Source organism: Strigops habroptila, chromosome 4 (genome assembly GCF_004027225.2).
Source record: "Strigops habroptila isolate Jane chromosome 4, bStrHab1.2.pri, whole genome shotgun sequence".
Classification (NCBI taxonomy): Eukaryota; Metazoa; Chordata; class Aves; order Psittaciformes; family Psittacidae; genus Strigops; species Strigops habroptila.
In genome coordinates this window covers 76,107,681-76,123,419 of record NC_046358.1, presented here as the reverse complement: position 1 = coordinate 76,123,419, position 15,739 = coordinate 76,107,681, and the positions used below count along the sequence as shown (strand labels likewise).

Below are 15,739 nucleotides of genomic sequence, written 5' to 3'. Positions count from 1 at the left end.
CGCGCTGCAGGGAAAGAGGACAGCCAGGACTGTTCACAACCAACCCCAGGACCCTCCAGCTCTGCCTCTCCCATCCCTTATTCACAAAAGTAAACAGTTATAGCAGATACTCTCTTTGAAAGATACGCTGTATTTCTCAGGTAAGGCAAGATTTCCACCTCGCAATCAGCACTCCGAGTACAGGTGGTATTTACAGAACAAAGTCTCTTTAACAGAATGCCAGCTCCTGCCAGCTCACCTGTCTGCGACTACACTAAACAAACTATCTGTCACAGAAGAGGCTACAGAAACACTGTGCAGCTCCCAGCTGAATCTTTGTTCTGAACCCTTTGGTACACGAATGTTAACTGTGCAACTTCAGCACAGACTGTTCAACGTCTGCACATTCTTTGTTGTACCTCACGTCCCCTACATCTTTCTTTTTTCACTATTGAGACATGGAAGTTCCCGAATCACACACCTGGCATTACAACTTGGAGAGTTTTACACAGCCTCATTTCATAATAAGTGGCTGACCAAGTTGCTAAAGATGTAACAGTGAAAGAAGAGAAGGCAGCAGCTGTCAAAGGATGTTTTCCTTGCTGCTGAGCTAAGAAAAGGCTCTTCTGTGCCAGGAGAGAATGCAATTATTTCAGATGGAAATCTATTGTTTATTACTTAGGACTGACAGTAAAGAGGACTCAACTGAAAAATAAAAACCACCTCTATTTATCCAGCAATGAACAGATCAACCAATGCATTTTGCAGTATCATTCCCAGAACTCATTTTGCAGCCTGTCAGAACAAACATCCTCACTTTGAGAAGCAAAGCACACACATAGATCCTTAGTTACACACGGATGTTTTTTCAAAGCTGTAAGAATTGCGCTGTTTGCATCAATATTCCATGGCTCTCAATAAAAATGTTGTCTTCAAAGCCTCCAAATTCAGATTCTGAAGAAGGGCAATTAGAGTTTAGTCCCAAACGCAGAACATTTTCAACCTAAATGTTACACAAATAACACTTATTTTTTTCCTCACTCTTTATATTCTTACTCAGAAAGCCAACAACCATCAAAAGAAGACAAGGAACCTCTGCAGAGAAACTACACTGACATGCGGACGACACAAGGACACCAGTGACACCATCACTTCCTTTCTACAAGGAAAGATTTCTTTTTTTGTATTTTCAGCACTCACATATCAACTTCAAATCCTGGAAATAAATACCTGTCTCCAAGGGCTTCATAAGCACCCTGAAGAAAACTATCTACAAATCATACACTCAGCTACTCCACCATTTTCAACACTTTCAACAATCCTCACTTTCACAAGTCTGAACTTCAACAGTTGGGAAAATTGTGTGTCAGCTACAGATTATTATTACTATTCATCTGAATACACTGTCCACCACTGTCCACCAAGTGCCTTTACCAAATACTGTTCTACAGATAGGACAAGCTTAAGAAATGTGTGCAAAAGAATCACTGTCAGACTTGATCCATGGCTCTCTGTCGTGGGATCATACCATTACTTTGAAACCAGCTCAAAACCAGCCAAAAGAGCAGAGTTTGAATACTGACAATGGAATTCTGGTCCCCACACAGATCAGCAGGAAGACAGACCAGATATTCACCCTGATATACAAAACCTCATAGAGAAACATTAGTAAACAAAGTTTTTAAGTCAGGAAAACTATAAAAAAATTCTTAAGTCATAAAAGCCATTTCAATGTGAAATTTGTAAAATATCACCCTATTTATTCTCTAAGCTTTTCTAGCAACATATGACTTTATCATAACATATCTGTAGAAATATGATTAAGAAACAGTAATTTTTCTTAAATGTAGTTACTTAAGCATTTGCCAGTTTGCAAAGTTGAACTAAAGTCTCTTTCCAGAGCAAAACATTGCACACAATTTTCAACCTTTTCACTTCTCCACGTCATTGAAGGTACGGCACATAACAGTCTGGAGGGGAGTCAATGCTGCTCAGAGCGCTCCGGGTATTTGACTCATAAGAATTTGGAGCAATTCCAACCACACCATCATTTTGAGGGGTTTCTCCTTTCAAAAAGTCATCATCTTCATCTTCAGAAGTACCCTGCATAAATTTAGGAGGATCAGTGAGAGAAGAAAGATAGTCCAGGTCTCTATTAAGATTTTACACACATAATGAATGCTGAGACCAAAAAGGGTATTTCTAAAATGTTGCAATAATCAAATCTGCTAATCAAAACATAAAGTCACCAGTAAACAAAGCTACACCACCATAAAGTATTTTTATGTGTGATCACAGGAAGGAAGGGAAAACACACCAGTTGAAGGACTCAATAGGACAGATATTCTGCAAGAAGGTAAAGAGACTATACAGGAGCTTTAGGAGGACATAATTCAGGATTTGGGTTGTGCTACAGTTGTCATGACTAGTTGGAATGCTAAGAGAATTAGAGGTACTCTCATTATGAAACACGGGAACTAAATCATATCTACAAAGTGGATTTCCCAGTGACATCAGCATGTCCATATGCTGAATGTTCATAAGCATTCACAGTGATCCTGTGCTGTCCAACTCCTCTGCAGAAGAGGGGAAAGTGCTTGCAAAGCAAGGATGGATCAAACCCTAAAACTTCCTCATTTCAATCACAGTTTCCCCCTAAATGTTTAGCGTACTCATATTTACTAAAAATTAACCCTATGATAGAAGCAGCTGACAGAGATTTGGCAAAAGCTGAACTGCATTTTGATCAGAGAAGATTACCTTTTTAATGGGTTTCTTCAGGTTCTCAAGATCTTCAGCACTCAGCTCTTCCCAAAACTGATAAAAAGGCTCAATGGTCTTCTTTGATCTGAGAGAGGAATTAAAATCCAGTATGAGTAACGTACTCAGGAGAAGTCATATGTATTTCATTTTAATAAAACAATAGAAAATGCTTGGCATTTTGATAGCCCTCTGTAGTGTTTTACAAGCTATTCAATTATTCCCTATATAATCCCAAATTAATCCCATGAATAACTCAATTTTGCTGACAGGTATAAATTACAATTGTTTGTTTGAGGAGTTCTGATACAGTCAGGTCTCCTAATTCTCAGCTGGGTATTTTTCACAGCTATACTATGCTTGCAAGTAAGCATAAAGTTATTGTTTTGAGACAATATTAATAATGTTAGTAATATTATTATGCAATTCTGTAAGTAAATACATAATTGAGATAATTTTATGTAGTTTAATATTGTATATTAATATAATTAGTAATCTTAATTTATACACCCAAGAAAGGTCTCCCTTCCATGGAGACAGATTTTTTTTTTGTTGTCCTTTAACATTAAAGTGGTTAAAGCATCACAGTGCCAGTTGTTTTGAAAAGCTGCAAATAATCCAGTCCTCATTAAAAAAGCAAGATATTTTAAACAGGGCTTTGAGCAACCCAGTCTAGTGTAAGGTGTCCCTGCCCACTGCAGCAGGGTTGGAACTAGATGAGGTCGCTTCTGACACAAACCATTCTATGAGTCTATGAAGTCTCAAATCAAAAAGCAATGAACTCAAGGTGCAAAAAAAATAAACAAAAACAAGAAAGAAAATTACACAAAACCACCACAGCTCCAATAAAAGTATATATTAGGCTAACATGATATTTTAGAGATTGCTTAAAACAAGGAAATCCAAAAGAAAAGTCACCAAGCACGTTAACTAGGCATTCCAGGAAACTGGGTCCTGTTCCTTCTTCATCATATGTCGCAGTGGGGATAAATTTCAATTCAAACCTTTGACAATTTCTGATTAAAATATGCAACATGAAAAGTACTAAAGATCGGGGAAGAAAGTGAATCGTAGAAATAATGATAGTTTCTTGCAGTTTTAGTTCATTATTTTCTACAAGGCAGAAATTGTTTATTTTTCAACTATACCTTTTGAGTATGTAGGGATCAAAGGGGAAGAAACTGTCGAGTGGGTTGGTGCATGTCTGCACAAGGTCACCCCCACTGCCACTCCGAACAACTGGTATGAACTGCCGATTGTTCCGCTCAATAATTGTGTAGCAGAACACCAACTGGTATTTCCTTTAAAAAGGTAGTAAAGATAAGCATTGCAAGCACACCAGAATTTCAGATATTATTAAAGCACAAAGTCATTTTTTAGCATACATCACTTCTATCTTCCATTTTCCAACTGCTATAAGGTAAGTATATTCTCTTCCTCTATGCTCCTATAAACTTCGCTCCAAGTAGAATCATATCAGCTCCAACACAAAGCAGTCGGTTTCATAGTACTGTAGGATTTCATTGACACTGAACCAGAACTAAACTTACCTCACCTAGAATACGTCAGTGTTATACAAGCTGTCTTAGATACTACCCAGTCCTGTGCCTAACAAAACCCATGTTCTAAGTACTGTGCCGGTTTCAGATACACACACACACACGCACGCACGCGCACACGCACGCGCACAAATATCTGTATCAAGCTGAAACTGAGATAAATGAGGAGGTACCTGGTAATGGCAGCAAACAAGTTCACAACAGAGGGTATACAAATCTTCAGGGGGTTTAGCTGACACATGACAATGCGCTCAAAATTTAAACTCTGCAGATAGGACAGACCTTGAAAATAAGAACAATTGACAAGTGTAGGTTATATATCATGCAAGCTGAACTTAATTTCTAAGAATTTCAAGTCTGACCAGCCTGCACTCTGCACACCACATCCTACTCTCTTACAGCAGCACACTCTCTAGCCCACAGCTTCTTCAGCAGAGAAGCTTCTCTAACTAACGGTAACCTGCCACAGGCAAGAGTTACCGGGGCAGACACCAAACACAGACACCAAACTTACACACGCAGAGGCACAGAGTCATCAAGCCAGATTATTAATTGAAGCCCACACAAGTTTTATGAAGCTGGAATTCAAACATGTCCAGTAAGTGGAGCCAGATATCAATGTTGAAGGGTTACTGGCATTATTTTCCATATTGGGGTAAAAAGATTATTAAGCTTGGTAGCCCAACAGGCATACAAGCCACCTCATTTTATTTAGAGCACAACATAAACTTGCCATCAGATACCTGACAGAATAGACCATTACAAAACACATCAACAGTAAAACTTGCAAATGAATCCCAATACTGTTGAAACCTAATATACTCACCCTTCCTTAAGTTTCCATCCAAAATTTGCTTATGACGGAAAATAAGTGTATAGAACACCGCCTGACATGTGGAATAAAATGGCCCATGCAGAGCTACATCACAGTAAGCATTAGCCCCTTTATCCTGATTATCAATGTACTTATGCATCCAGTTCACCAGAAGATCCAAGCAAGCTTTTACTGTACTATATGGAGAGAAAAGGGAAAAAAAGAAGTGTAAAAATAGCACCTGAAATGTTAAACAAGTATTCAAGGATCTCAGTGTTTATAAAAACACCAGAAAGAAAATCAATAAGTAAGAAAGGAGATTCTGTTATGAGCTTTCACCTTTATCTCAGCATAAAATGAATCAATGTATCAGCACCCAATACCCCAATCAGTGAAAGCACAAGATACCAGAAGAGATGAATCCATGAATGCATCTTGCATGTGAAATGCACAGTAAACAATTAGAATCCTGGGCTACAGTAACACAGAGAGATGCCTCCAACAAGTAATTCCAGTATCAAATTAAACTGAACATTAAAGTCACTGAGCCCACCCTGAACAGCATAAGAATTCAGAATGTGATGTACAAAAGAAGACATTTTCACCCATCTGCTCATTAGTCTCAATACCAGAACATTTTATTTCCCTGTCTCAAAGTCTACACAAAATGCCTAACATAAAGCATTAAAAATATGTGCTTCTGTATATCAGATATACAGGTATCCATGACTCTGCCTGAAGTCAACATAACCTACCCATGCTCAGCATTTCTTGGTGAGCGAAGCCTTAAACAGCAAGTCATGAATCCCAGCAATCTTTAGTCTGCATCCTGTAAATGCAAAACTGTCCTGGAAACTTCAAGACAATACTAAAACAGTACTGTAGAAAGGACAAACAAGACTACTGACTGCCAAAGCAATGGGACAGAAGACCAACACCATGTGTGCATTCTGTGAATTCCGTACTTAACCTCAACAATCATTGTAAATTGTTTGGTTTTGCTCATATCTAAAAACAACTTACACAACTGGAATAAATTTAGCTCTTGCCAAGAAGCTGCCAATATAACTCCCAGCAGTCTGCCTGATCACTGAAGCATTGTTTGGATCATGCAGTTTTTTCCAAAGATGGTCTAGAAATGCCTCAGCCAACCCCTGGAAGCAAAATACAGAGAAGTCATGAGTTGTTATGCTGATGACACTGTTTAAGTAATAGATTCCCAACACTCAATTCCTGTAATTTCCATAACCAAACCATTACCAAAAAATCTAACTTTAACTGTAGTAAATAACTATTCCTACATATGATGAAAGAGCACTCTGTTCTGTGTCTTCTTCTATACTTAGTTGCAAAAAGTAAAGGAACCAGAAGCCTAGGAAAAAGTCAGGAAAAGAGCCATAAAAAGTGTGCTACACTTCTGTTGTTCTCGTTCTAAAAACAAGAGCAGTAAGAAGGCAAACAGGCAGCGTCTGTTCGCTGTCTCTTGTAGCAGATGTAAGGGACATCCAATGAAAATAGCAGGAAGACGAATTTAGAGGAACAAGAATGATTCTTCACCTTAAATGGTTATATTGTGGAACTTTTTGCCACAGAGTTCATGATGCCAAAAATTCACATCAGTACGAAACTCATATTATGAGTTATTTTCTCCTTGAATTTCTCCATCATGGGCTGTTACCATGAAAGAACATCACTGACTCAGGAAGTTACCAACTGGGGCTGGAGGCTGAGAGGGTATTCTAGCAAAGCATCATAACATGCTTCCCCATTCTGATATTCTTTTCAACACGTCCACTATTCACCACTGACAGTATTTATAAGACAGTTTGGGGATGCTGAAGAAACTTGCTGTAGCGTTGTGTCTTGGGTTCAAGAGTCGAACTGATTCCTGTAAAAGAGGTCTGTTAAACAGATCCCTCCGCAGTAGCTTCGATTCCATCTGGTTGCAGTTTATGAACAACATTGGAAAAGCAACCACAAAGTAAAAACTTGAAAAAAGGAATAACAGAGAAGAAGAAAACAAAGATACTAATGAATCCTGATACACTATCTTCAGACTAGAACTACAGCAGAAAACAACTTTTTTTTGTGTAAAAAAAGCCAAAACAAGGATGTAGAAATGCCAAAAGACACTGCATTTTAAAAACAGCTTCTACTCACCAATTTGAAGCTACAGAGGTAAAACATGAAATATTGTACATGACATGAAGCATGGGTTGGTAAAATGAGCTTGTCAAAAACACAAACCAGATCCCGATACAAATCCTTTGTGTTGCTGATGTCGAGCTTGCCTACACAACAAAAAAAGGAAACAGACCAAAATGAGCCATTTCAGGCTTTCTTCCCTGCCCTCATGCTGCAAAAGTGGCATTCATAGCTTTCTAAATCACCAAGCAGCATGTAAAGGAACTCTGTCAAGCTGCCTTCTAGGCTTATCTGACATCTAAAAGATATTTATAGTAAGACCTTCCAGTTGTACTGCTTTTTACATTGGTGTGTATAGAAAATATCTCTATGTGTGTGCTCATGCGCAAAAGTATAAAACTGGCAGACATGCAAACTTTGCAATAATGTGTTAATTCAGAAGAGGCAGAAGAAAACACTAAGAAAAAGATTACCTGACTCATGAAGAAGATACAGCAAATGCTTTCTAAATATATAAATCTAAGAAATTCAAACCCTTAATTTATGTCAGTGTTAGACATTTCTTTCAGGTTTTCTCCTATAACACAAAGCCTAGCTACAGCAATTCCAATGGAATGATGTGGCTGCTTGTTTTAATCTATTTCGAGTCCTTGTGACATTGAAAGGATCCATACCTCTAACACTCAAAGCAATAAAGTAGAGCAAATGATAAAACACTGTGGTTAATCAGAAAGTATTTTTAATCCCCTAAGTTTTGTAGCACAATGAAAAAACAAAACTCTCTTTACCCTTACACCCTGTAACGCCACAGCTTGAATTCAGTGTCAAGTTTATGTAATCAGTGTCTCCCACCAAAGACTAAACCTTTAAAGTCGTAAAAGTACTTTTGCATTCTTTGCTAGTGACACTGGGCAGAGGCAGGAACGCAGACTACAGCCTGCTGATAGCGGAATTATGCCACTAAAGGGTGAGGACTCTATCTTGCAGCAAAAGAAAGCAAGAACTCCACTGTGGTTTTTCTTACTTGTCAGCAAAACAACAAATTTGGTTATAGCTGAAGTTTTCTTACCGTTCACATGGCAAACATCTTTAATATAGGAAAACAGGATGGTCATCAAAATATCAAGGCGCTCTGCAAGCGGATGGGCCATTCTCTCACTACTGGAAGAGACAACTTTGTTTCCTTTTCTTTCTTCATCTTCCTCCTGGCAGATGAAATGGCAGTCATGCAGCTTTATATACACAACATCATAAAGGCAGCAACTACAGGAAAAGTGAAACTGAATTTCTCTTTCAGTGATATGCTAAGTTGTGTCTTTTTTAAAAGAAAATAGTATCTAATTACACAGCTTAGCGTAAGGAAATTTTTGGAAACTAATCCAACTACTATGAATTCTTTAATTAGCTTTATGTACAGCTGCTTGTGTTTTTACATAAAGGACTGATTCACTGCATGTATGCTGGGAATTTACATTAACAAAGTCAACACCTAAAGGACACATTCATCATTTGTCAGCTGTTCAGGTTTCAAGAGCTGCGTGCAGTGCAGGAACAACAAAGCAATAATGTATTCCTAATCTTAGTTCACAGCCACCTCAAAAGTGAAAATGTTACTAAAAAAACTTTTAATAGAACAAAATAGCCAACCATGTCAAAAAGGCCCTCCTCTGTAGATTTCTCCTCACTATCAGAGTTATTAGCATTTTCTTCAGCGTCTTCAATATCTTGCTGTGGAGTACTAACCTACAGTTGCAAACAAGGAATTAATTTTTATAAGACCATGACAATAATATGAAACTTTTTTGATTATTTATGTAAGAAATGACAACACAAGATAACTTCTAGACTAGATTTTGTCCTTGACTAAATAAATATTTCAGAAGGGAATGATATGTATGCAATACAAAAGCACACACTCCAAACTGCCTGGAACTTTACCTCCAGAATACAAGCTCCCCCCAGACTGTTACATGCTGAGGTTCTCCAAAATAAAAAGTTTTAATCATTTACAATTCTACCCTGTCTTTTTTAAGGCTGTAAATACTTTTACTTCAAAGGGATGATAGAACCTGTAAACCACAGAAACAGAAGCACATTCTCTGCACACTGGCACTTATCACTATGAAACAGTTATTTTGATTCTAGCACAGAGATTCCATGCAGGGTGTAACAATACACATCATACAGTTACCCTCACATATGAGAACATCTTAAGACTGGGAATGGAGTGTAAATTTGGTTGGTCTTATGATCATAAGCACTAGTGCAAGATACTTTTTGTCAAGCTAAAAACTGAAACAGATTTAATTTCCTATCTGTGTATTTTAACACCAAGCTTCCTTAAAAAATTATACAGAACAAACTTACATCCAACTTTAACAGCTTTTCAATAATAAGCTCCAGAATTTGAAGCCTCAGGGTTGGAAGATACACCGTAACTCGCAGCAGGTTATGAACGTAGCATTCCTGTAAAACAAAATAATTGATACCTATAATAATGTTAACAGAAAGTCTAATTTTTGCCAAGCATATTTAGAAAACAAGTGTCTTAATTTGATATCTGCTTAAACCAGAAATAGGTTTAAGCAGATTGTATTCAATCTAGAACAAGTTAATGTATAAGCCAAACATCAACTTTCAATTGTTAAGCTGTGTTATCATTAACTTCTTAATCTACTATTTCTATGCAAATTTTTTCACCTACTCTAGACAGAATGAGTATAAACATTCTGTAAGAAAAGTTATTCATTTCCATAGGAGATTATGTCTAAACTTCCTCTAGGAAAATGAAAACAACAAGCATATTCCTCACTACAACTAGAATCAGTTCTAGTAGAACTGGTTAAAGTGAGACTGAATACATCTTTTATTTCATGTTATTATAATATGCCAACAACAATTCTGAATTCCACAGGTAAGTCTCATCAGAGTCATTCTGATTCTAATTCACACAGGTTAACAGACAAGTTCTGTGAAGTGTGCATGTGCCCACCCACGTATATACACATGTACAAAAGACAACATCGCAACTTTCATATAGCAAAACTGTCAACTCAACGCATAAAATTAGGTAAAGTAAAAGTAGATAAAAGTAAAATTAGGTACTGAAGTACACCATAGTCTCTTTGTGAATAGGCATTATAACAGAACCTTTAATTACATGAGCACATATGATTTTTCCACAGGCCATCTGGCTCACTCAGTATATAAGATGGATAGAGCTAGTTTAATGAGAATGTATAAATCAGAAATATTTAACAATGCGTGGACCATGTTTTTCTTACACTTCATTCGAATCTTACCCTGAGAACAGTTATGAACTTCTTCATGACTTGCTTCTCACTGAGCTGCTAAATACATAAAGAATCAATCTTCTCCTAACACCATGTAGAAGCTAACCCCCCCCCCCCGCCCCATAATTTACAGATAGGGAACTGATGCCCAAAGTTATGTGGATTTTGAACAAAGAAATAAACAAAACTCAAAAAATAGCAAGGTATACAAAAAAACTTTGGGAGTTATTCAGCACTTTATGAGTGCAAAACACAGCTCCAACTGAACTTGGCTGGTGGAGCAGGGCTCTGCGTTTCTGTAAAATAAAGTGCCAACACATCAAGTTGGAACAAGTAAATATAAAGATCAAACAAGAGCTGTAACCTGTCTGGTTTCCAACTTCTTTTTCACCACACATAAGCACTACAACAAAGATGTAATAAAACAACACCCTGTACTACTAGCAACTTAGATTTAACCCATAATATCCATTGCTTTCTGTCTGCTTATTAAATCCACTGTTCTTCTGATAAATACTTTGCAGTTTTGACAACAAATGAGACAGGTATCCTACCGTCTCCTTACTCTACAACCCTGAGATTCATCGCCAAAGAGGTCCATCTTGTGCATTGATTAAGAAAGCAATCCTGTGGAAAAGATATGCAGTTATGTCATTAAAGACTAGCATAATGCTTATGCACAAGGAACTTAAGTATGTTTGGACAACCTTATACTAAACAGACGCACCCATGTATATACAGATAAAAAATAACAATACACTTTAAAATCTGCATTAGACACCACTAAATCAGTTGTCATGCTGTAAAGTATACATTAAAAAACAAGTGAACCAATAAACAAAAATATTCACAGCTCTTACCAGAGTTCTTTCTGATTTATTAAAGAAAGGAAAGTTTTCCACAAGTATTGGCATGAGAAATTGTGGTGTCCTGCAATTTAAAAAACAAAGAAACAAGCAAGAAGCACTAGGTTATTACCACAAGAGCAAATATTGACGCTCCAGCACTCTGAAGACAGACTGGAATAAAATAAAGTTACTGTGAAGTAAGATTAAGTAATTGTTTAAAATCTGGTTTTTGCAAGGATCACCAAACAGGTAATAAGTGGCAAGCGTTCACTGTGGACTTCTTAGAAGCCACTTGAAATGCATTGCTATGAACACAACTTTCCCTACTTCCTATTTCCATTAACAGGATTTTCAGCTGCTGACACGTATGGAAATTTCTTAACAATTGTATACAGCATCTCATCAATTAGTGACTACTAGGAAAAATCATGCAATGAAATTGTTATACTTCCAAATAAGAGAGAAAAAAAAAAAACCCAAACCAATTCATCAGTTCACAAGCTTTAAAGCTGCAAGGAAAGGGCATACAAACCCATGGGATTATATACTTACGAAGGAACGTATCTTGCAACAGTTTGCAACGCTCTATGGCAGGTATTAAAGTTTTCAGAAAGGTCTAGAGAAAGAAAAAAGTCCTGTTATGCATCTGGTTACAGAAAACTGAACCAGGAATCAGCAAAACCAGTTCATATCAATTAACGGTTAATTGATAGGAATCAATTTATTAATCAGTATCAATTTTATTTAAGCTTACCTCAGGCAGATATCCACAAAGAGACACGAGAATCCCCCAAACTATCTAGTTTTATTGAGGTAAATAAAATGGAAAACAACTCCTAACCTTTCTTTGGCTTTCAAACAACCTAGGACAAGGAATGTTCTCCTGTGCATTCAATCTTATTCCTACAGATACTGCATCAACAGAAACATTCTCAAAGTAAAAGGAGTGTGTCACACACCACTGATTCGAGTACAAGAAAGTCTTTGACTTGGAAATTTAAAGACTTGATGTTTTACATTAATGTTTCTTAATGTTTTACATTAATTCAGCTAAATTAATTTTGTAAAATAGGAGCAAGATGCATTACATACTTCTTTAGCAGTGGTATTACAGCAGCATATATAAGCCATGCTTCTTTTATACTCACTTTCATCATCATCATCAGAATCTGAAATATCCACATCATCTTCTCTGATGGTTATTCGAGCTAGCAAAAAGTGAGATGATTATATCAAAATTATACAAATATTACAGGTAACAGTTTCAATGTCAAATCAATCACACTGGACAACAGTCTTCAACAGGACTAAAGCATCAAAATTATCCACAACACTTTCTAAAGTGAGCAGAAGCTCATAAAAAAAAGACTGTTTCATTCGCAGAAGCAGGAGGTTCTTAGGAACATCAGATATGATCCTGACTGCAGCTTTTGTTCTTTAGCAGTAACAACATTATACAGTTCATCCCTTTCCAAGACATCTTCATAAATGAAGTCTGTATTAGCAACTAGAATATGTCCTCTAACATCTACATACAGAAAACTATGCGTATCGTAATTCAGCTATTCATGTTAAGAAAGAAAACAGGAAAAAAAACAAACAACAACCCAGTAGTTAATTGTGTTATGCATTAAATTTATACAGAATTTATCTAGGAAAGACATTGTGATATGCAAACAAAGAAGATTAAGCTGAAAGCAACTTACCAGGGACAAACTGCGATACAATCATCCGGAGGCAAGGCCGAAGATGGACAGTCTGTGCTGACACCAGATTGCCAAGAAAACCCAGATATTCTTCCACTACCTCTTGGCTTCTTCTCAACCATGGGAGCTTCTGAAAGTGAGGAAAGAGCAAGATGTCAAAGAAAGATGTTTTGAGTACTAAACTCTTTACCTTCCCGTATAACAAACAGGTATTTACCAGCAAAATGTTGACCAGTTGTTCACGCTCTTTGGTCAAATATACAACAGAAGCTCGAAATTCATGCAGCCAATTAATGATCTGGGCATCCTTAAAATAAGCAGAAAAAAAAATAAAGAGTATTACCTATTACTAGAAAATAACAAAATCCTTAAAAGTCAAAGACTGTAAATAGAAATTATTTTCAAATGAACATGCAAGGAATTTGTATCCTTACCAATGAAATTTCTTGAATGAGAGAATAAATGGATACAAATTTCCATACCAACAGCCTGCCTGGAAGACTAAAGTTACAGACCAAGCAAGCCATGCAAACCTCACTCACAGAACACCATCATAAGAAATGGCATCAAATCCTAATTTTAATTTCTTCTTGTTCTAGTTACAACAGGAGGGACATGCAAGTCTTGAAATGAGAGATACTGAAACACTAGCAAATCGACCAGAAAATTTTACACTGACTTTGCCTGTACACTCCAAAAGGCTTGCTAAATACAAAGTATTTTACAAAATGTCCTCTTCAAAGAGAAAAGGAACTTCATACAGTATTATGCTTTCTGCAGCATTCTTCTCACAGCTTTGTGATTTAATTAAGGAGGGAACAACATACACAAAACAAAAGGAACAGCAAATGTAATTGATACACATAGCTATCCACAAGAGCCATGAAACAATACTTCTGGGTATAAATACTAAATGCATATGTATTTCACTACCTAATTAAAAAAGCTTTCTGCGAGAACAGGAGAATGTAAAAATTCAGGCTGTGCAAGTCAGAAACCTTGGTTTAATCTACAGAAGTATTTGTAGAAACAAATGTCAATGACTTAGGAAGATGGTATCTGAACAAAGACAGACTCTGTCACAATGCAGAAAGTTTATCACTCTAGAGCAAAGGATCAGTAAGCATGAGACACGTTATCAACATCCTATAAGATACATGTGTATAAACAGATTTTTTTTTTTTTTTTTTTTTTAATTCTGACAGTTTCCACAAATTAAAAAGCTGCTAAATGTAGCTAAATGTTTAAAGCAACGGATCCGGGTAAGCACCAGAACGACTTGTCTGATGACTACACAACTTCAAAACATCAGACCCCTTACTCCAAAACTCTTACCTTGATGTCTGGATCTGACAGCTGATGCTTCAACAACTCAAAATCCGTGGTCTCACCCTAGCAAGGGAAAGAGAAATAAGCAATAACACTCCTATTTTTTGCCGCAAAAAAATACAAATTGCACCAATGTCTCTGAACAACCTCATGTGTCAAACTGTGACATGAAGAACACAAGTAAGTGAGAAAGCTGCAGCAGCAGTGAGAGTGCTGTCCCTGCAAGGCAACTGAGGCCGCTGGGTCGTTTTGAGCTGTTCCCCTGCAGACACAGCCACGATCCCTCTGCACGCTTTGCCGTGAGCCAGCTCCACATCAGCCCAGGACGCCGCTCAGGTTGACTCACAGGGGAACCTTTTCACTCGCACAGCAGCACCGCCTGGCACAAGCCTCCCGCACTCATCCGCCCTCAGGTTTTTCCCCTAAGCCCTGAGACATGTTCTTGTGCAAGACGAAACGAGGCTTCACACCGAACTGCCACCGGGCACTGCCGCACCGGCACCGCACGCGTTCGGCAGCGGCGGGGCCCGCGGCGCACGGCAGAGCCGAGCGGCACTCACCTTCTCGTACTTCATTAAGATATCAGTCAGCGTCCCCCCGAACCGCACCGTCTTCCTGGGCGGTGAGCTGATGAACTCGTCCCCTCCCAGCATGGTCACGGCCCCGCGCCTGAGGAGAGGCGAAACCGCGTGAGCACCCGCGGGCCTCACCCCGACCGCCCTCAGGAGCCCGGCCCGCCCGGGTGGCCCCCCGGCCGACGCGCCCTCTCCTCCGGGACGGGCAGGAGTCTCCCCCCGCTTCCAAGCTCCGTCCCGGCCCCGCGGCTCTCCCGCCCTACCTGTGCGGTGGCGGCAGCACACGCCCCGTTACCGGGACAGGCGCCTCCGCGCGCCGCGCCCCGCGAGCGCTGCCTGCCCGTGCCGCCACATGCCGCGCCCGGGCGGAAAGGGCGTGCTACCCGCCGGAAGCGGCGAGCACACCTCCCTTCAAACCATAGAGACGCGCGGCTGGAAGGGACACCGCTGCGCTGGCCGCGCGTCGGTGGTGCGGGAGGACCAAAGGAAGGAGAGCGGACAGGTCTACCGGCAGCGCCGGTCCGACTTTACCATTGACGCCTGGAGGACAGCAGCCCCGCAGCTACGGGCGGCGGGTACCGGTGTCAGCGCCGAGCAGTGAGTGCGGGGCTCAAACGGGAAACTCCAGTGCTGCGGCGTGCAGGGAAACGCTAAGCGTTCCCAGCAACGTACTCGAGACTGAAGAAGGCCGAGCCTCTGCGCCTGGGGAGCCATCGGGTGTTCGCATAGGG

At 39.1% G+C, this 15,739-nt stretch overlaps 1 protein-coding gene across 2 annotated transcripts; it reads right to left on the bottom strand.

Moving 5' to 3' along the window:
* Positions 1-110: 110 nt before the first annotated feature.
* Positions 111-15,409, bottom strand: RRN3 (RRN3 homolog, RNA polymerase I transcription factor). 2 transcript variants are annotated; one of them, XM_030484312.1, is made up of 18 exons: positions 15,272-15,409; positions 14,994-15,102; positions 14,440-14,496; positions 13,322-13,411; positions 13,105-13,234; positions 12,547-12,606; positions 11,951-12,014; positions 11,411-11,480; positions 9,625-9,723; positions 8,905-9,000; positions 8,327-8,462; positions 7,273-7,403; positions 6,136-6,266; positions 5,125-5,309; positions 4,472-4,580; positions 3,888-4,040; positions 2,740-2,827; positions 111-2,082 (listed from the first exon to the last, which is right to left on the bottom strand). In XM_030484312.1, exons 2-18 carry the CDS (start codon positions 15,084-15,086, stop codon positions 1,924-1,926), a joined length of 1,851 nt encoding a protein of 616 aa, XP_030340172.1. In that variant the 5' UTR covers positions 15,087-15,102; positions 15,272-15,409; the 3' UTR covers positions 111-1,923. The 2 variants fall into 2 exon arrangements, with proteins under 2 accessions (XP_030340172.1, XP_030340173.1); XM_030484313.1 differs by having other exon boundaries at positions 14,994-15,104; positions 15,300-15,318.
* Between the last annotated feature and the right edge of the window lie 330 nt (positions 15,410-15,739).

What these genes read in the sequence shown, in the direction of transcription:
- RRN3 (XM_030484312.1), bottom strand. Translation starts at nt 15,086, where the DNA reads ATGCTGGGAGGGGACGAGTTCATCAGCTCACCGCCCAGGAAGACGGTG. An exon ending in GTTGCAAGATACGTTCCTTC is followed by an intron (nt 11,481 to 11,950) that starts GTAAGTATATAA and finishes TTTAAATTGCAG; the next exon opens with GACACCACAATTTCTCATGC. An exon ending in GGATGGAAACTTAAGGAAGG is followed by an intron (nt 4,581 to 5,124) that starts GTGAGTATATTA and finishes CTTATTTTCAAG; the next exon opens with GTCTGTCCTATCTGCAGAGT.